At 33.4% G+C, this 22773-nt stretch overlaps 1 protein-coding gene and 1 long non-coding RNA gene across 6 annotated transcripts in view; one reads left to right on the plus strand and one right to left on the minus strand.

Annotated features, from left to right (window-relative positions):
* LOC133882176 (uncharacterized) overlaps positions 1–22773 on the minus strand; it is a 44487-nt gene that overhangs the window by 21033 nt on the left and 681 nt on the right. Inside the window, exons 3-6 of one of the 5 annotated variants that reach the window (XR_009902635.1) lie at positions 20909–20980; positions 18579–18800; positions 18410–18495; positions 18132–18306 (exon numbers count right to left, since the gene is read on the minus strand). This is a non-coding gene — a long non-coding RNA (uncharacterized LOC133882176). Of the gene's footprint in view, positions 1–18131; positions 18307–18409; positions 18496–18578; positions 18838–20908; positions 20981–22773 lie in introns of those variants that run through there. The other 4 variants (XR_009902636.1, XR_009902634.1, XR_009902633.1 and 1 more) reach the window with 4 other exon arrangements.
* On the plus strand, positions 11603–12599 carry LOC133882546 (germin-like protein subfamily 1 member 11). The gene is made up of 2 exons (XM_062321744.1): positions 11603–11779; positions 11934–12599. Exons 1-2 carry the CDS (start codon positions 11653–11655, stop codon positions 12473–12475), a joined length of 669 nt encoding a protein of 222 aa, XP_062177728.1. The 5' UTR covers positions 11603–11652; the 3' UTR covers positions 12476–12599.

The raw sequence follows: 22773 nt of genomic DNA on the forward strand, positions 1-22773 counted from the left end.
AGACATAAAATGACACCTACTAATAAAGACAAAAAACGATTATAGCTTGTGAATAAAACGCATAACCCTAAGCTAGTCAAAACACAACGTTTGGGCAAACCTTTTTAGAAGCCAGCTAGATCACACCTCTCATCTGTCCAATTCAGATGCTGTCACGTAACTGATCTTTAGCGAACTCCAAAACTCCATCTTATCTCTTATTCTCTTCCTTTCTAGCAAACTCGCACCTTTACCATCTACTCATTTTTCTTAGAAATGCCGTGTGACATAATCTTTTCTAAAATATTCAAAATTTTCGATCAACTTAATTGTGGTGGATCTCGATCTATGTGGACATCCGGCATCCCCGACTTTGTTATTTTATTTTATTTTTTAAGAAAACTCATAAGGCCCCCCTTATTGGCGGCTATTTATTACCCAACGTGCATGTGTCTGCGTCCATGTGACGAAGAATCTAAGGACTGATTTGGTGGCTGGCTTGAACGCAAGAATAGAAAAACTTAGATTTGAAAAATGGTAATAAAATTGCTGTCGTGTTTAATTTACAACATTAAAGGCTATTCATATTCTATCTGTTCAACCAACCTTAAAATTGTCTTCTACGTTCTATACCCGATGAATGTTTGTGGCACAAGAGTCAAGTTGCCGCTCACAGTTGATGGAGGTTAGTTTGAGTTTGCGATTTTAAAAAATTTGATTTAAAATAATAATTTTAAAATCTGTAATTTAAAAAAGTTATTTTCAAAAGTACAGTTAAACGTTTGCCAAAATTTCAGTTTAGTTTTTAAAATTGCAAATTAATCTTTTAACACTATGCATTTTTAAAAAAGCGCGTATCATTTCACCTGTGATTTGAAAAGGTAGATTTTCTGAGTTTTCAAATTGTAATTTTTAAACACGTAGTTCCCAAACGATTTATGTTCTGCGATTTAGTTTAAAATCGCACTTATTGTTTACGAAGCACCGAAGTGAAGTTAATTTGCTGCTCATATATATATATATATATATATATATATATATATATATATATATATATATAGTAGAATATGTCTTTGGGTATTCTGAATTTAAAAACAATTCTACTGTTTCATGCTAAACCTACGTTAGGTAACCTTAATTGAAAAGTCTATGTTATGGTAAATAGTGATACTGTACGTTTACCAGTAAAATCTTCTTCGGACCTTTTAAAGGCCCACTTAGAGTCCAATATATATAGTCCCTTACCCCTCGAAGATTGTCCGACCAATGGTTTAGGGACCTTAGAAGAAAGGATCATAAAATGAAAGGTATTTTGAGAATCCCTTCAGTTAAGGTCTTACATATTTAAACTTGGCTTCATAAGAAAAGAATCTGTAGAAGCACCCCTCTAGGGACGCCATTCATGATAATATATTAGCTACCTTCCATAACGGACCTTTCACCTCCGATGCTTGACATATCAAACCAACTTGCCTTAAGAATGACGGTCCTATAAGTGAAGGCAACAAACCCTACAACGAGGTATGCACATTTTTTTTCATAGCGTTCTCTTGCCTACTAGCTTCGTTCAAAAACACTATACTAACTTAGGCATCACAATGTCTTCTGTACCAAGAATAAATAAAAGGTAGAATTTTCAAAAGAGTAATAATACATACTACACCCTCATCTCCACCACTATCCTTTGATGTTAACATAACACTGTCAATCTATACTTAGATAATCTATTGTTAAATAATAATAATAATAAGAAGTTCAATAATAAATTGGTAATACTATATCAATATAGTAAGATGGTAATAGGACGTGAGTATATCATATAGCATTAGCTCGATTTCACGTCGAAAAAGTATAGAACATCAAATATTGCCAATCTCATCCACGTCATCAACCAAAATATGTTTCAGAATTTGAGATTCCTTATTCTCGAGTTAAGAGAGTGCAAACAAAACCCAAAATAAGGAAAGGAGAGTGGGAATAAAGGATGTGTGTAGGTATGCGTAGAATAGAGATAATTTATACAAGGGGTGGTGTCTATGGCGTTTCTTTTATTTTTTATTTTAATTTTAATATATTTTTTTCAATACTATGAAGTAATTTGGTCATTTTCAATAATTTTGGATGGAATAAATGCACATTGGACGCTGCGTGGTGTGTATGAGTTGATCGGAGAGGGCATATGGCAACTAGAACTTGAATTAGGGGCCTGATTGCTGCATTTTAAAATTAAATTGCATGAATTTATTTCCCCCAAATACCTACAAACCATTCAAATCCTGATAAACCATAACTGGAAGAGAAAAAAACAGAAAGGAGTAGATATGAATATGTTGTGGTATGGAGACTGTCCGGACGGGCAGCACAAACTGTTCGGACAAGAACTCTAGAGATGCTGGATTAATTTGGGGCGTACGGACAGACAATATATTATGTCTGAACATGAGTTTCAGGAAGTGACTTTTTTGGTGCATGTCTGGACTGTGCGATGGTGTACGTGTCCGGACATGTGGGGTATCAAGTTACGGAACCCTAGGGGAGTCCAGACACCACTGCCCGAAAACTCTGGTTTTTTTTTTTTTTTTTTTTTTTTTTTAATTTAAAGACTGAAATGAGACTATGTTGTTATGGAAAAAAATTGTGAAAACACTGAGAGATCTTCTCTAGGTTTTCTATAGAGGAGTTTAAGAGTTGAATAGTTTAATCAATGTCTCTGGAATGTAAAAGTCTCTAAATAGAGATATATTCTCCATCATAGTAAAATCTGTTACAACTTTGTGGATGTAGCTCTTAGTTGTGAACCACGAACTCTTATGTTCTTTTATGATTTGTTTAATTATCTTTATTTTGTTTTATTCTTATTTTCACATCTATAGAGAACTGAAAAATATGACATATTTGCCTTGGCATGGTACATATATACTCGTTATCTAGGAAAGCTTTTTCTTGAAGAGCAAAAGAAGATCTATAAGCTTAATAAGAAAAGATCAAGTCATTTGACTTGGAACATTTCGTGCTATTTCAAATATTTCAGATTAATATTTTGAATGGCACAGATTCCACCGGTTAGGACTTGAAGATATTATCTCCATATATGGCCTATATGCCACATATACGGTATTTGTTATATTTATTATAAATATAATATACGGTATTATGGTGACGATAATTTCTATTAATTTAGATTACCGTAATGGAATCGTTTAATTGATTTAAAATCAATTAATAATATTGTTTCCTTGATGGGAGGAACAATACGATATTTACCATATTTGAGGATCCCTGACCTAGCCTATAAATTAATAGACTGTGTATACCATCAGTACGACAATTCAGTCATAGGCATAGGTTAAAAGATCCCTCAAATAACTTTTTCTTGTTCTTCAGATGGATCGGGAAAACGCTTGAACAAATATGGCTAGAGGTAAGCCTAGATCCGTTTTATTTATTTCTGCTGCGCATGTTAGTTTAAATAATATGTTAAATATTTCTTACATGTGGTATCAGAGCAACTTCTATGCTATTTTGCTTAGCATTAAGTTTTGTTGAATCCATAATTTTTGTAAACATAATCTATTTTTATTGTTCACATACGGCTGTTAAACATAGTTTTGTGAACATATTTTTGTTCAATCCAGTATTTTTGTGAACATAATTTGTTCATGTATAACATATGGATATTTTCTATTCATGGTATATTATGATATGGATTCTTGAACTACGATATGGGTACTTTCATGTATTTCTCAGTAGTCAGTATTAAGTTTTTTGTTGAATTCAATATTTTTTTTGTGAACATAATTTATTTGTAATTACATTTATTGATGTTCACGTCTGGTTGAAAAGCATATTGGTTTACGAAATAGATCCTTGCCGTGATATTTGATATGGGTATTTTTTCCATAATGTATTTGCTAGACCTACTGGAGACACCATGAGATCTACTGTGCACTAACCCAAAAATCTGTAGAACCGCAAGCCCACTGCCGAGAAATTCACCTAGTCGCCCCTGGCCAATCAGCCGATTTCCTCAGCACCGATGATTCGTCGACTTCGCCGCATGCAGAAGAAGCTGGCCTTTTCCGTGACCGGCGTCGTTCCGCGTCTCATCATCGGGATAGGCGGCCTTTACGGGCCGCCTGGTTTCAGGTTAAACGGCGACCTCTCTGGGTTGCCGTTGGTGCTGAGCAGGGGCCGCTACATGAGGATCCGTCACTATGACGGGCGGCGGCGGGGCATGAGGAAGGTGAAGGGCGGCGGCTAGGGTTAGGAGTTTTTCAGGTTGAAGTTAAGGTGTTTCCGGGTCATTTTAGGGTTAACGGGTTAGGGTTTATTCAATTTCGAGTAAAAATGGTTTTGACCCATTTAGGAATCCGAGTTTGATTGGGAACCAGGTAAGGTTTTAGCCCTATTAGCCCACCCGGTTGTTAAGTGGGTTGACCCATTCAGGTCAGCCTAATCCAGAAAATCAATCGGCCCTACCATAGAGTGGGCTGATTTATTTTGGTCAGCCCAATACAGATACCCAACTCGATTAGGTGGGTTGACCCCAATACAGCAACCCATTTCAGTAGCCCATCAAGAATTAAAAGTGAAGGTTGGGCTCATATGGGGTTAAAACTCGGGACCTTCATGTCCATAAAGTGACAAACTTCAAACCATTCAGCTATTCTTGGTTTTATGTTTTCTTATTAAGATTTTATTCATTTTATTATTTACAATACTATGTATTAAAATGATTGTTTCTTTAATACATGAATTGAAGAATATATTTTTTAATTGTTGAATTTATATTGTTTAAATATAAATTGTTTGATGCTTAGACCTAAGAATAATTAACAATACCATATATGTTAGTGTGTTTACAGTAATATCCAAGAATGCAATGTCTAGAAAAGTTCTGGTTAGGAAAGTCTTGAGATTTAAGTGTGTCCATGTGACCCCCCTCACTTTCCTGGGAACTCACCTAGTTGCACATTGAAAAATGCTGTTTACCCCATTTAGGTATTGGTTTGTTATATTCTTGGGGCCATTTGTGGGCATCTATAAAGTTGTTAGATGTTAATGAAGTCACAATTATCATAATAATTTTGGGAGAGCCACAGCATCCTAATTTTTTAATGATAATTGCATTAGGATTACACACACGTAATTATTATAATAATTTTGGGAGAGCCACAGCATCCTATTTTTTTATGATAATTACATCAGGATTACACGCATGAACATCATAAAGAATTTTATTAGATGTTCATGAATTATAGCATGATTATTATGATTTTGGGAGTGCCACAGCATCTCGATTTTATAATAATTGTATAAAGATCATACACATGAACTTCATATAGAAAAATTAATATCGTCTTGTAATTAATTCATAAATTTAATTACTTATCCCCATAGGGAAGTTTTTATTTTTATGACTTAGTTAGAATAAGATAACAAATTTAGTATTAAAAGTAGAATTTCTCTCGGTTGCCCACAGGTACGGAGAATTTTATTTATTAATATTTAAATTTACTTTAGTCTTATTAATAAAGAGTAAATTTCATGCGTAATGCAACCTTTGCTCACAGTTAGGTTGTAATTTACTATTTAAATTGGCATTGGCTAATTTAAAATAAAGTTACTTGATAGCATTAAAGTAATATTATTTTAATATTCTTGGTGATTGCAGCTATTCATGTTATTCTACCTTTTGGTAGTTTTATATTCCAATACATTATGGTAATATTTTTCTGACTGGAAAAAGATTAATATGCTTTTTCATTTGAGTGTTTCTAATCCCATTATGGGAATGAAAGATATTATAGCTTAGTTTAAGTCCCTAAAGATTGAGATTTTGAGTCATTAGTGGTCTATTTCTTTTTTTGAATTCTCTCTTCTAAATATGAGATTTTATCTTGAGACATACATAAGGATAAATGGTCAGTAAAGTAACTTCTGACCATGTATGCTCAAGAAAATGAGAGAATCCATAAAGTGGTCACATGGTTACTCATGTTAAGGGAAAGACCAATAAATGCAATCATGTCCATCAGTTAAAGCATGAGAATAAGGTGCCAATAAAGTATTATGGTAATCAAGATACCTATTTCTCCTGTAATAAGAAAAATTAATGGCATATAAAGAAAGATTGCATAAAGTATGATAAATGACTTAAAATAAAGCTAATCTCACATATCTAGTATGTCGTGAATCTCTTTTAGTGACTCATTCAAATTTGTTGTGGATTGATTATAGTTTGACAATCCACATAGTCAACAAATGCAGAATACGTGTTTTTATAATTGCAGATTGTTGGGATCTATAGGTTAATTTTAAAATTCAGTTATTATTTTGACCTAAAAAATGTTTTATATTCCATAATCATTTAGAAATTTATTTTCTAGTTTAGTTTGTTAAAAATTTCAATTTTATTTTAAACTTGAAATTTTTCTTATTTTGGGTGGAATATTAGTTGGGGGTTTATTTAAAGTCAATTTAAAATTGACCTACGTCCCAACTTTTTGAAACAAAATTATTTGTTTATTTTTGCATACTGGTGTTGACGTAAAGTAGAGTCTTTGAGAATTTAAAAATGCTCTTGTTATGGCTTTGGAGATTAAAATATATCTCCATACAGAAAATAAAAGTCGGTAATTTACTGACTTTGGTACTTGTGTGGACTGCATAAGGGAAAGCATACCAACAAGACTACTAAAGGTGCCAAAGAGAGCCTTTTGAGATTTTTGAGATTATGTACATTGAAAGGTGTTAACCTTTTCATACTCATTGCCTAAATGGTCAAAGATATTTTTATCTCTTTTAGTGATGGCCATATAAGGTTTATTTATCTCTATCTTCTAAATAATACCTATAAGGAAGAAGAAGAGAAACAACATGAAGATCATAAGATCTGATATAGGCATAGAGTATTATGGTAAGTACACACAAAAGGGAAATGATTAGTAATACTAATCTGTTATTACCCTTATAGAATAAAGCTTTAAAGACCATTGTGTATATGTTAAACACGATTCCATTTAAGGTTGTCCTTAAGACACCTTTTATGAAATAAATGGAAGCCAAGTTTAAATTATTTGCACGTATGAGGTTGCCTTGCTAAAGAGGGGAATTATAATCCTCGCCTAAGGAAATTAGATTCAAGGACAACCAACGGATCTTTTATAGGCTATCTAGTAAACTTGAAAGGGTTTTAGGTTTTATTATCCTTCATATAATCATAAAGTTGTTGGTTGTAAAATTTCTAGAGGATGTTGAACCTAGTGGGAGTGTTTATATTCAGAGGTTTTACTTAGAGGAAACACGAGAATTGACTGAGGCTCCTTCATATGAAAGATGTTTGATTGTACTTATGGAAAATCAAATTGATTACCTTGAGCTACAATCAATCTTAGAATTGTCAACTTATGTAGAATAGGTTCAGTTTGAATCTACTTAGACTTTGCAAAATGCAGAGGAAGTAGAATTAAGAAAATCCTATAGAATAAGAAGATTAACAATTCTTAGTGATTATGTTGTATACCTCATAGAGTCTGATGTTGATGTTGGACATAAAAATGATCTAAAATTGGTTTCACATACTATGAGTGGAGATAACTCCACATTGTGGTTCAATGCCATAAAGTAAGAGATAAATCCATGGCTCAAAAGTCAAGCTAGACTTGTAGCCAATGGTTTTACTCATAAAGAAGGCATTGATTATCATGAAACATTCTCTCCAGTGTTTAAGATGGTTTATCAAGATAATCATAGCATTAGTAGCTCATTTTGACGTAGAGCTACATCAAATGGATGTGAGAACAACTTTCCTGAATAAGGATCTCAAGTAAGAGGTTTACATGAAACAATCAAAAGGTTTTATAAATAACAGTCAGAAAGCTTGCAAACTAAAGAAGTTTATGGGCTGTGACAGATCTCTCATCGGTGATATACTTTTTACAAGGTTATTGCTTCATTGTTTATTGAAAACCTTGTAAATTAGTATATATGTCCCAAGGTCAGTGGGAGTGCAGTAATCTTTCTAGTCCTATATGTAGATATTATTTTTGCAAGTGGTGATTTAGGTTTGCTACATAAAGTTCATTTCACAAAACTTTGAAATGAAGGATTTGGGTAAAACCTTTTATGTCTTTTGATATAGAGATTCATAGAGACATAAAGAATATTAACATTGTCTCGGAAGGCTTACATTGAAAAGGTTTTGGGAAGATTTAGAATGAAGGATTTTTGCACCTTCAGTAGCAACTAAGATGGACAAATTATTGTCCCAAAATATATTGGAACAAGGGTTGATGAAAAGTCTTTTGTAAGCATTTGCATTATGCAACCTAAGAAAAGCATAGGCTTGCACTAGACTTAACCATTGGACTAACAGTAAGAATACTGGGTCAATAAAGTTTTGCAAATAAAGTATTGCAGTATACGCAAGGAACCAAGAAGTACAACTTAACATAAAGATACACTTTCTATTTGGAGGTGGTTAGTTGTTCAGATTTGAGTTTTGCTGATTGTGTAGATAGTAGAAAGTTTTCTTTAGGGTATATATCTTTTTTATTGAGGGATATATCCTAGAGATGCAGTATGCAGACTATAGTTGCTACGTCTACCAAGAAAGCTAAAATTCTCGTGTGCTATGAATTTAGTACACAGGCATGATGGATGAGACATTTTGTTGAAAGTCTCAGTATTATCGATTTTACAGTTAGACCATAAAGATACTCTGCGGTAATTCTACTATAATCTTCTTTATTAGAATAAAGAGTAGAAGCAGAAGTAAATCGACATAAAGTATCTCAGTACGAGAGATAACATTAAAGACATAAAATGGTCTATTGAGCATATAAGTACTGAATTAATGATTACGGATCCCATGACTTAAAGTTTACCGGTAAAGAAAGTATAATGTCATGCGGAGTATATGAAACTCATTAATTCATTTTTGCTTGGTTAAATTGGTTTGTCTCTTTTTGGTCTATAGACATAAAGTTATTATAATAAATATTTTGTACACATTTGTTATTTTATTCATGAGGATAAATAAAATTGGACCCGAATGACTTATAGGAAGTTCATTCATAAAGCTTGATTATTCATAAGGTACTCATGTAAAAAGTGTTTTACATTGTGATACATGGAAGGGACGTCCTAATTTTATAATAGTTTTACCGCCATGATTCGTGTGAAACATTTTTTATCTGAGTTGGAGGATTCCATAAGAAATTGGCCAAATTAAAGAACCTAATACCATAAGGTCATGTGTCATAAAGGCCAAGTGGGAGAATGTAAGATATTATCTCCATATATGGCCTATATGCCACATATACGGTGTTTGTTATATTTATTATAAATATAATATACGGTATTATAGTTATGATAATTTCTATTAATTTAAATTACCGTAATAGAATCGTTTAATTGATTTAAAATTAATTAATAATATTGTTTCTTGATAGGAAGAACAATACGATATTTACCATATTTGAGGGTCCCTGACCTAGCCTATAAATTAATAGCCTGTGTACACCATCAGTACGGCAATTTAGTCATAGACATAGGTTAGAAGATCCCTCAGATAATTTTCCTTGTTCTTCAGATGGATCGGAAAAACGCTTGAGCAAATATGGCTAGAGGTAAGCTTAGATCCGTTTTATTTATTTTCGCTACGCATGTTAGTTTAAATAATATGTTAAATATTTCTAACAAGGACAGGGTCAACTGAAGCAAAGTGAATTTGCTGCTCATATATATATATATAGTTGAAAATGTTTTTGGGTATTCTGAATTTAAAAACATTGCAACTGTTTCATGTTTTTGGGTCCGAAGAGGATTTTATAGATATTCTCAGCTGAAGTAACGGTGTGCGGTCAACTGTACCAACAGTAAATAAAAGTTAGAATTTTCAAAAAAGTAATTATACATACTATACCCTCATCTCCACCACTATCCTACGATGTTAACATAACACTTCAATCCACACTTAGATAATCTATAGTTAAATAATAATAAAAAGAAGTTCAATAATAAATTGGTAATACTATATCAATATAGTAAGATAGTAATAAAACATGAGTATAATTTATAGCATTAGCTCGACTTTACGTCGAAAATGTATAGTACATCAAATATTGCCAATCTCATCCACGTCATCAAGCAATACATGTATCAGAATTTGAGATTCTTTATTCTCGAGTTAAGAGAGTGCAAACAAAACCCAAAATAAGGAAAGGAGAGTGGGAATAAAGGATGTGTGTAGGTATGCGTAGAATAGAGATAATTTATACAAGGGGTGGTGTCTATGGCTTTTCTCTTATTTTTTATTTTAATTTTAATATTTTTTTTCAATACCATGAAGTAATTTGGTCATTTTCAATAAATTTGGATGGAATAAATGCACATTGGACGCTGCGTGGTGTGTATGAGTTGATCGGAGAGGGCATATGGCAAGTAGAACTTGAATTAGGGGCCTAATTGCTGCATTTTAAAATTAAATTGCATGAATTTATTTCCCCCAAATACCTACAAACCTTTCAAATCCTGATAAACCATAACTGGGAGAGAAAAAAACAGACAGGAGTAGATATGAATATGTTGTGGTATGGAGACTGTCTGGACGGGCAGCACAACCTGTTCGGACAAGAACTCTAGAGATATTGGATTAATTTTGGGGCGTATGGACAGACAATATATTCTGTCTGAACATGAGTTTCAGGAAGTGACTTTTTTGGTGCATGTCTGGACTGTGTGATGGTGTACGTGTTCGGACATGTGGGGTATCAAGTTCCGGAACCCTAGGGGAGTCTAGACACCACCGCCCGAAAACTCTGATTTTTTTATTTAAAGACTGAAATGAGACTCTGTTGTTATGGAAAAATTGTGAAAACACTAAGAGATCTTTTCTAAGTTTTCTATAGAGGAGTTTAAGAGTTGAATAGTTTAATCAACGTCTCTGGATTATAAAAGTCTCTGAATAGAGATATATTCTCCATCATAGTAAAATCTGCTACAACTTTGTGGACGTAGCTCTTAGTTGTGAACCACAAAATCTTATGTTCTTTTATGATTACTTGTTTAATTATCTTTATTTTGTTTTATTCTTATTTTCACATCTATAGAGAATTGAAAAATATGACATATTTGCCTTGGCATGGTACATATATAATACTCGTTATCTTGGAAAGCTTTTCTTGAACAGCAAAAGAAGATCTATAAGCTTAATAAGAAAAGATCAAATCATTCGACTTGGAACATTTCGTGGTATTTCAAATATTTCAGCTTAATATGTGGTCAACTACACATGCATAAGAGAGGCGCTTCAGGCATGTCATTTTCTGTACATACAATTAATCACTTTAAGGTTTCTGCGGATTGGAGCAAAGTAACGTTAGAACTACTCCATCAATTGAAGTGGTCGGATTTGGCTGCATTTCTATTATGTGCAAATTACGTTTTAAGAGGTCCAATAATGGCCGGTTAATTCACCCGCTAAATAAAAATCTAAATGGATAACTTACAAAGTCTTACAAGCTAGGTTCCATCTAGTGAAAAACATAGACTGGTTCATTGACTCCCGGCAATAAATAGACATGTTCCCATTAGCGCAACATCTCTCACTCCTCACATAACCAACAACTCACCGAATACAGAAGCAAGAGATCGTAACCACAGATAAGGATGAAAGGGGTTCCTAATTACCTTGTAGCTTTGGCACTCACGGCTTTGGCATGCTCCCTTGCCTCTGCCTTTGACCCTTCTCCTCTGCAAGACTTTTGCGTTTCAACTAACAGTTCCCTCGATGGTGGTATGCACACATTCTTCATCTTCTTGTTATTATTATTATGTTCTTTTGAAGTCATTTGATGCATCTCCATTCTTTTCTCTCATCTATGGCATCTACATATCAACGTAATTTTGCTAGTATCTTGCGTGACATTAACTAACTTTTTTCTGTGCAGTATTTGTGAATGGAAAGTTCTGCAAGGACCCAAAGCTTGTCACTCCCAATGATTTCTTCTTTCCGGGACTAAACATTCCTGGAAGCACTGAAAATCAACTTGGGTTGGCTGTCACTGGTGTGGGTGTGGACCAATTATTTGGCCTCAATACACTAGGTATATCCTTAGCTCGTGTAGACATTGCACCATACGGCGTAAATCCACCCCATACTCATCCTCGTGCCACAGAAATTTTCTTAGTCGTAGAGGGTACTCTGTTAGCTGGCTTTGTCTCATCCAGCCCAGATAACCGCCTTTTCGCCAAAATTCTAAATCCGGGAGACTTATTTATCTTCCCATTTGGTCTCATTCATTTCCAGATTAATGTAGGAAAGACCAATGCTGTTGCTTTTGCCAGTTTTAGTAGCCAGAATCCTGGGGCCATCACTATAGCAAATAATGTTTTTGGATCCAATCCTCCTATTAATCCGGATGTTCTCGTCAAGGCCTTCCAATTGGACAAGAATGTGGTTATGTCTCTTCAGAAAAAATTCAGTACTTAGAGAACTATATATATGTAGTAGCCAAAATGAACCAATTGATGGTTTGAATAAGTTTGACATGTTTCCCTTGTTGTAACATCGTGGCAATATATAATTATAATGAAATAAAATGGCTGCTTATGTACTCTTATATTCTTCTCTTTTCTGGTATCTAAGGTACGTAATACGGTGTGTTTGAAATATCACTTCTAATTTCTTTTGGTACATGCCCTTTGCTTCCTGGCCTCTGTTCTAAAAAATAAACTAATAAACATTGAAATAAATGAATAATAAAAAAGGAGCGAGAGCGGATTCAAAAGTAACTAATAACGAGTCTAATATCTACATAATCTTTACTAGCTTATATCCCCCAATATATGCGGATTTTTTATTTATTATAATTTAGTCTTATATATATATAGATAATTCACAAATTTCAAAAGTCGCTTTCAATCACAATTTTCAAAAGTTTTTCAAATATCATATGATCACTAAGAAACAAACTGATCGAAAGATAAAAGTTTAGGCAAAATAAAAGCAAAGGAATAAGAATATCGGACATGTATGTAAGCATTAAGTAAAGCAAATTCAAATATATGAACAAAAAACATTTTAATTAACGCACCTGATAAAAGGGCTTACATCAAATCTTAAAAGAAGACATGATTTTTCAGCTCCAAAGTTTCTGATGAGCAAAATCTTAAACAAACAGTCATTGTAGAAAAGAACATTAATCAACAAATATTTTGCTGCAATTTCATCTCTTAATCCCAAATTTGTACACTTTTTTTTTCTTTTTTCTTTTTTCTTTTTGTAAAGCAATTAAATAGAAATAAAATAAATTTGAAGTCTTTGTCATGTGGAAAAATTCCAAGACACTAATCCTTTGACCAATCAGAAATTACAATCAAGCTTCCTTTAACCTAGAATCTTGTCAAACTTCAACCAATCAATTTCAATTTCTAGGATTTACCAAATTTCAATTAAACCAACTAATGGGTATAACAAAAACCATAAATTATCAATTTAATCTCAATCCATTTCAGAACCTAGTATCTCATAAGAAGAAAATTTGAGAGAGAGAGAGAGAGAGAGACAGTGACGAGAAAGGGAGAGGCATATTTGTGTGTGTGTGTGTGAGAGAGACAGAGAGAGACGAAAGGAAGAGAGACAAAAACCTCAAATTTCTTCTTCTGATTGGTCGTTATGCAAAGGGGGAGAGGCGTTAGATAGCAGAAGATCCCAGTATCTCATAGGAAGAAAATTTGACAAAGAGAGAGAGAGAGAGAGAGAGAGAGAGAGAGAGGAAAGGGGGAGAGACGTGAGAGAGCAAAAGATTGCTACCGTCCTTAACGGCGTCAAACAACAAGGACACAAAAAGTTTGTTTTAGTAAAATTCTAGGGTTAGATAACCTATTGGTACCTGAGTTTTAAGCCATTTTAAATTTAGTACCTGAGTTTTATTTTGTATTATAGGTGGTACCTGAGTTAGGAGTAAAAACTCAGTTGGTACCTCTGTTAGATTTTTCGTCCAAATTTTTTAACCGCTTGCTACGTGTCAATTACTGAGGTTGACAAGTGGCACTATATAAAAAAAAATAAAACTAAAAACTAAAGATCTTTAAAAATTAATTAAAAATAATAAAATAATAAAATTTTTAAAAAAAAAAAAATTGAAAAAAAAAAAAAAAAAAAAAGAAGACGGGTCGCCCCCTTGGCCGGTCTGGGGTGATTCGACCACCCCATGGCAGGAAAAAAAAAATTGTTGGGTTTTGGCCCTTGGGGGTGGCCGAACCACCCCCGTGGCCCATGGGGGTGGTTTGGGCACCCCAGACCAGCCAAGGGGGTGGCTCAATTGTGCAAATTATAATACTCGCAAATGCACGAATCGTTTTGCAATATAGTGTTATGCAAGTGCGAGGTCGATCCCACAGGAAATTGTGTTGCAAAAATTAATCTCTATTTAAACTAATTCTATTTTAACCTAGTTCCAAATTTAGAGATTTTTAACAAAAGAAACATAAACAAAATTAATAAAAATAAAGGGATCTAGGGTTTTGGAATCAATACTCACCAAATCATAGCAATCTATTCTCATGCTCATCACACATATTTGAAGTTTTCACATGCAAAACTTAGATATGCCCTACTTTGCTTCAAAAGTTGTTTAAATCATTCGATGAATCCATACTTGCACAAATCACAAAAGATATCTAGTTTTGACTAAATCATCAAATGTATCAATGGAATAAAACACAACGAATATCCAACATTTTGATAAATGAAAACCCAAGCCATCAATTTAATGAAACCATATCAAATCATCACTTGTATCTGTAAATCACAAGAGATATCCAACAATAATCTCAATAATCGAAGTAGAATAATGAGAAATCAAAATCCATAAACTCAAATAGCATAAACAAGTATCGAAACTCAGTTTCTCTTCAATGGTGAGGTTTCATCCTCACCCCTAGATGAGATTTCAGCTACACATAACTAAATAAAGCATAAATAAACAACAAGAATGCATTAAAAATCAAAAAAACTTACAAATAATTAAAGTTCTAGGTCAAAATCAACCCAAAAGCCCTAAACTATAGTGAGAACGGCGCCTAGGGCGCTTCCAAGCGGCCTCCTCTCCTCAAAAATGAGACAAGAATGGTATTTATAATCGATCGATCGACTTCGGACAATTTCGATCGATCGACTTGAGATTCAATCGATCGACTTCCCAGCAATTCTGAATTTTCAGCTTTGTATGTATTTTCACTTGAAAATTACCATTTTTCTCTTAATGTCCTGCAAAAACACAAAAACTAACCAAAACATCATAAAATAATAAAGCTAAAGGTTTAACTAATGTAAATTAAGGGGTCCAAATATACACTTTTTGGCACTCATCAGTGGTCGAACCACCCCATGGCAGGAAAAAAAAATTGCTGGGTTTTGGCCCTTGGGGGTGGCCGAACCACCCCCGTGGCCCATGGGGGTGGTTCGGGCACCCCAGACCGGCCAAGGGGGTGGCTCAACCAACCTCCTTCTAGTTTTTTTTTTTTTTTTTTTTTTTGTCAATTTTACTATTTTTAATTAATTTTTAAAGATTTTTTATTTATTTATTTTTATATAGTGCCTCATGTCAACCTCTAACAGAGGTACCAACTGAGTTTTTACCCCTAATTCAGGTACCACCTGTGATACAAAATAAAACTCACGTACTAAATTTAAAATGGCTTAAAACTCAGGTACCAATAAAGTATTTAACCAAAAATACTAAAACAATCCTAACCTTTGATCAAATTACAGCAATTGTTATGTACTTTTAAAGTACAACACATAAGCCGGATTCTTAAGTTAGAATGAATAAATAAATGGTCAATATACATATATACATATGAATATTAACCAGCATATACGATAAGGTATTAATGTTAGTTATGATAACATATATTAAGTTTGTAACACTAACAATGTTACTTAGTTTACTTTAATATGTTAGTATATATGTTCTAACTAGTTATTATGTGTGCATAAGAATAGTCATACCCAAGTTGATGTTTACCTTACAAATAAACCTAAGTCCTTAAAAAATTATGTTGACAATTAATGAAAATTCATGCATGTCATAGCCATTTAATTTTTTCAATATTTTTAAGAACATTATTGTTTAGGGTTTACGGTTTTGTTTTTGTGGTTTAGGGTTTGGGGTTTGACTTTAGTGTTTTAGGGTTTAGAGTTTGGGGTTTGGGTTTAGGGTTCTAGGGTTTAATGTTTATGGTTTAGGGTTTATAGTCTTTAGAAAATTATAATCATGCATGGTATAACCATTTAATTTATCCAATATTTTTTTTAATAACAATAAGCTATAATATATTGTCAATTATCATATGTCTACCGATAAGCCTAAGTACTTAAATTGTGATAATATGATATGATATCAAATCATCTTTACGAATACGTGTTGTGCATTTAAAATGTAGTCATGCTATGGACAAGAGTTTGATGACAAAGTAGAGAGGTTCGAAGGAGTATATTGATGGGGTTAAGGCGTTTGTGAGATTTGAAATTTAGCAAGTCTAGAACTAAAGAGTTCATTGTGTGCCCATGTAACAAGTGTTGCTTGAACAAAACACTACGACAACAGGAAGTATCTAACCATTTGACAGTGGGAAGTGAAATTTTGACTGGTAACACTGACTGGGTATGGCATGGAGAAAAGATTAGGGCTCCTGTACTTAATAGAGAACCGCAAGTGGAAGGCTCCAATTCGAGTCGGTCGGCAGACGTTGATACAGCCTCAATACCTAACGAGTCTAGAACAATGGATGCTATTCTGCATGATGTTTTCGGCATGCATGATGTTCTAGCAAACCACTATAGGTATCAAAAGGAAGTGCAAGCTGAAGCAATAGAAGTAGTTGAAGAAGACATCGAGGATCGAGAAGAGTTCGAGAAAATTCTATAACTTGCTTAAAGATGCAGATAAGCTACTACATGAGAAAACAAGACATAGCAAACTGAGTGCTATTGTACATCTATATAATTTGAAGTGTATGGGTGGATGGAGTAATTCGATTTTCACATCCTTGCTTGAGTTTATCAATCAGTTACTATTAGCCCAATTGCTTAAGGGAATTGAGAGACTACTGGAGGGCTCGGTTACCAACATGCTTCTAGCTAGAGGTGGGTATCGGGGGAATCGGTGACGGTAGAGGGTTTTCCGCCTACGGTCCCGAATTTGTCGGTGAAATCGGTAATTTCACCGACAAAGTGCCGATATCTCATATTTTGACCGTTACCGTCACTGGTTAATCGAAGACGGTAAAAGTCGGTGAAGTCGGTTAGAGGGAGGTTAGACGTGCAGAAGAAGAAGAAGATGGATGTTTGATAAGGTTCTTTTCCTCTTGTGTGAATGTACCTCAGCTCTCTTCAAATCTGGCCTCAAGTAATGGAATCTACTTCACTGTAACCATTAACCATGACCATAAAGAAAATGAAGGTTCCTGCTGTAATTGACAGAAAGGAGAGAGTGCAGCAGAGTCAGACACCTAACACTGTGGGAGTTTAGACAAGGAGAGAAGAAGATAATAAGGGAGACAGAAGAGACGAGATTCTAGAGAACATTTTTTTACCAATAGATATTACCAAAAAATTAATAAATGAAGTAAAAAATAATAATAATAAAAATTAATGATGACACGAATTACAAGGTAACAAATGAATCAAGCATGGATTTATTTCATTACTTGGGCAGTGTAAAATGTGTAATGAAGGAATCAGGTATAGTGTGAAGTGACAAGTGAAAGTTGTGAAACTTGATGAATTTGGATTTCCAAGATAGAATTGTGTATAGATCCACTATGGAGTGATCACTTTAAAAAAATAAAAATAATAAAAATTAAAATCATATTCCAAATAATTCAAGAATACAACAGATAATATAACAATTCAAGAATTCAACGACTAAACACGCACTACGGCTAGCAGCTACCTACATTGTTTAGTTGCAGGCACACTACTCCAAAAAAGCAGTGTGACTGCGTCACATTGCTCCAAAAGTTCAAACTGTCATGGTGTTTTTGTCAAACAAAGAGTCCAAACGATTCGAAAATTTGTATAAAAAAAGAGAAAGAAAGAAAGAAAGAATTAAATAAAATACTTTAATAACATATCATACTTCACAAAAATAATTAAACAAAAAACAAATTAAAAGTTTACAAACCAAATTAAAATTTACTGAAGAAAACTAACACAAGTTAAATAGTAAATAGCATCATTCAATTTGATGCTATCAAATTATCAAATAATCAAATTAAACTAAACAACTTGATTTTATTCCTTCCATGTGATACCTGCAATAATCAAATAAATCAAAACATAAGCATAGTGATCAATTAAAAAAAATTCTACAAACTAAATATTATGTAAAAATAATAATAATATGCATAAAAATACCTCGAACTAACAAAGAAACATCGTTTGACGAAGTACATAATTCAAGCCTTAATTTGCGTCATATGTGATGGAATTGAATATTATTTCTACCACAATAAAATTTTTAAAGAATTAATAAAATCAATTAATAATTTGAACAATTAACAAAATATGAAATTTATTTTGTTACCATTACTTGAGTCAAGCTTGTAGCTCTCTTCATCTTTAACGTTAGGCAAGTATGACTCATGTGCACTAATGGGAGAAGATCTCAACCAATTTTGAGTACATACAAGAGCCTCCACTGTTTTTTGAGCCAAAGAACTCCGATAAGGATCTATCACGCGTCCACCAGTGCAAAATGCTGACTCAGAAGCAATCGTGGTAATTGGAATTGCCAATACATCTCACGCTACCTCAGCGAGAATTATAAACTTTGTCAAATTTACCTTCCACCACATTAAAATATCAAAGTTTTCATTGGGTGTATCAACATCCTCGGAAAATATTGTTCTATTTCTGTCTTACATTGCATCAAATTTCGAGACGCCCGAAATGAATGAAAATTCAGTAAAAAAGTAGTTCTAGACCTAGAACTACCAACTAATGTTGTATCACTCCGCACTTCATCATTTGATAACATAGACCCACTTCCAACATTTTTAGAACCACAGGCATAGTGATCATATAACCGGCCCAATACCCCCTTAAGTTGAAAGTCAATTCTTTTCACTTTCTCAGCCCTAAAACTAAGCCGGAACCAATATTCCAAACCAGTTATATTGTAACGTGGATCAAGCAAACTAACCACAAATAACAACGGGTTAATCTTCTCAACATCTCCCCAATCCAATACTTATCATATTTTACTTTCATTTTGTTCGCCATAGTATTCAACAACGGATCGCTACTTTCAGAATATTCTGTCAAACATGAATAAACAGAACAAAGTACATCGAAATATAAGTTGGAAGTTGAATGCAAGGAACCAGAGATTTGCATTGTGACATCGTAAAACACTTGCAAGAACTTAATAAAGTGACGGATATTATATCAATCATCATCAGTCGGAGAACCCAACACCCTTTTTCCCGCACCATCCTCGTACAAATAGTTTAAAAAATGTCTATCTTCGTCTATCATAAGTTCAAATGCCATTTAGTACTTTTCTACCACCTCCAACATCATATAAGTAGAGTTCCATCTAGTGGAAACATCAAGTGTTAAGGAAGCATTGCACTCAATGTTTTTTCTTTCTGCACAAGACTTGAAGAGAGCCAATCTTTGAGAAGAAGACTTCACATATTTCAACATATTTCGGATCTTTATTGTGACGACCCGATTTTTTTATATATATATATATATACAAAACATTTGCATATACATTAATCTCTTAAAATATAAACAAGTCATCACAGTGGCACAACGATATGTCGTAAAGCCATCAATTTTATAAACTTTTGTTTGAAAACCCCCCCATAGCTGATATAGCAAACACCGACTAATAGAAAACATTTAAAACATACTACACAGCTGAGCATATACTTTTGATTCAATGAGACTTAGAAAATAATAGCATTTAAATCATGCAACCATCCGATAGAAATATACATAAGTTCTTTCTCATTGAGACTCTTATGCATACTAATACGTCTAGCAAAACTACTCATAGTATAAAAACATCACTCATGAAAACAATGATATACATGCCCATGTAAGTTTCTGTGTATTCCTATGGGGCGTTGGTCCCCCAATACTAGTTCATGCGTATGTTCCTGAAGGGTGTAAATCTCCCAATACTAGTTCATGTGTACGTTCGTATGGGGCGTAAATCCCCCTGGGGCGTCGGTCCCCCCATAGTTCATGCGTGTGTTCGTATGGGGCGTATGTCCCCCCACTAGTTCATACCTAAGGGGCGTATGTCCCCCCACTAGTTCATACCTAAGGGGCGTAGATCCCCCTGGGGCGTATATCTCCTACTAGTTCATGCGTTTGGGGCGTAGATCCCCCTGGGGCGTATATCCCCCACTAGTTCATGCGTTTGGGGAGTAGATCCCCCTGGAGCGTATGTCCCCCTTCTAGTTCATGCGTTTGGGATGTAGATCCCCCCTGGGGCATATGTCCACCTTCTAGTTCATGCCTATGGGGCATAGATCCCCCTAATAGTTTGTTTATGCGTTCATGTTTCATGCTCAATGCTCAATGCTCATGCTTAAATACTATACGTTTAATTTCATTATCATGCTTTTAACACATGCTTTCTTTATAAAATATAAACAGTTCTACATGTCATTTCTTAGACAATTTTCATAACTTAAATCTCCAACTTATACTTGCTCTAAAAACACATATCATATTCATATTTCAAAACATCATCTTAATTTCAATATACTCAAAAGTACTCAAAGCATCCAAAACAGATCATAATCAACATACAGTTGGTTCTGGTTTGTAAAACACTATACATTTTGCAATTCATCACATATGAAAATAATACTTCTCAGTGAGTAGAATACTCACCTTGGCTGCATTGGACTCCAACTTAAACTCTACATTGGAGAACCCATTGGAGTCTCCAATCCGGACACTATCCTGCAAACATTGAAATCGTTAGGCTACGCTATTGAACTCTACACTTTATGACACAAAGACTACCCGCGTGCTCACACGTCGCATTTCTCGTGTCTATGTCTAGTTTAGTATCCAAAACTATGATTAGGTTATCATTTAGATTTAGGTTCACATTTTATTTCGCTTATTATCTCTAAAGCATGTTTACTATTTTACTTGCCTACTAATTATCATTAAGTCACATTATTATTGTTAATCCCTTTTTATAGTTTCTTGTTTATTTACCAAGTTAGCATTATATATATATATATATATATATATATATATATATATATATATATATATATATATATATATATATATATATATATATATTTAAGTCGTATACATGTACATGCATATGTATTCATGTATACATATACACATATAATACTTAAACCTAGTCCATGAACACACTAAAATATTTAGTGTACATAGATGGGTAAATTGGATACCAAGTTAGCTTATAATCATTATTAGACGTTAAGCTTATGGTTTGTTTATCCACATAAGCCTAGTTCAGTAATACACTTAAGTATTTTTAATATACATGAATAAGCGCATTAGTTATTTAATTACTTTCCATATAAATAGTTTAGATTATAGAACCTTAATCTTGTTTAACATTTTAATTATTAGATGAAGTTACAATCACGTACTACAATACATTTATTTATTAAAGTTTGTGACATATACTCAAACATCAAAGCTAAGGATTATACTTTGAGCTTAATTTGCTATTTATGTGGATCTATTCATCCCATTTGTTCTACTTTACCATTTTATTCTTTCTTTAACTATTCCCTTTTCATAATATATCCCTTTAGACATCACAATAACTTATTCTCTATTTCAACCGTATCCGTCATTTACATAACAAGGATCTAAACACTTTAACTTCAAACCCTTCAATCCTTTTTATAGCTTGTTACATATATATTTATACATCCAACGTCTAAACCTAATCCGATGATACACTAAAACACTTAGTGTACATGGGTAGGTGAATTAATCACTTAGTTACCTCATTATCAATATTAACTATTAAGCCTTATAGTTTGTTAATCCATTTAAGCTAAGTGTATATTTGGTACGTATATGTATGCATACATAAAATGCTTATTAAGCTAAGCATAGCCTCATAACGCACTTAGGTATTTTACAATACATAGATAGGCGTATTAATTATTTAGTTACATTACCAAATGGATTCGAAACCTATTATGTATCTCTAATACCTTACTAATTTATAGTTGTTGTCTTAAGGTTATTTGGAGAATTTACCATTTTAAAGCATTCTCATTTAATACTTTACTCTTCATCAAACCTATGGGCATAGATAGGTTCTAGAATTTATTTTAGCTATCTTCTATTTATTCATTTGTTATTCATATTACTTAAAACTACAACCTAATACAATTTCATAGTCAACACACCTATAACACTATAATGAGGAATTCAACCATTAGTTAACAACCTATCCCAAATTAATTCAACTTTATCAATCTCTAAAATATCCAACATCATAAGCATATCATGGAGAGCATATTAGTCCTCATTAACCAACTACACATCAAAACCCATACTAAAGATCAATTCCACTGTATTCCTACAAATACTTTGGAATCTTCCTTTTCATATTAAAATCAACCCTCTATTAGTCATAAGACCAATATCCAATTAACAATCCATTCTAGCATAATGAACACCGAACTAACACTACCGAAATTCGTACATCAACATGCTAATCAATCAATCCACCAACCCAACTCCCA

Source organism: Alnus glutinosa, chromosome 11, assembly GCF_958979055.1.
Source record: "Alnus glutinosa chromosome 11, dhAlnGlut1.1, whole genome shotgun sequence".
Taxonomy (NCBI): Eukaryota; Viridiplantae; Streptophyta; class Magnoliopsida; order Fagales; family Betulaceae; genus Alnus; species Alnus glutinosa.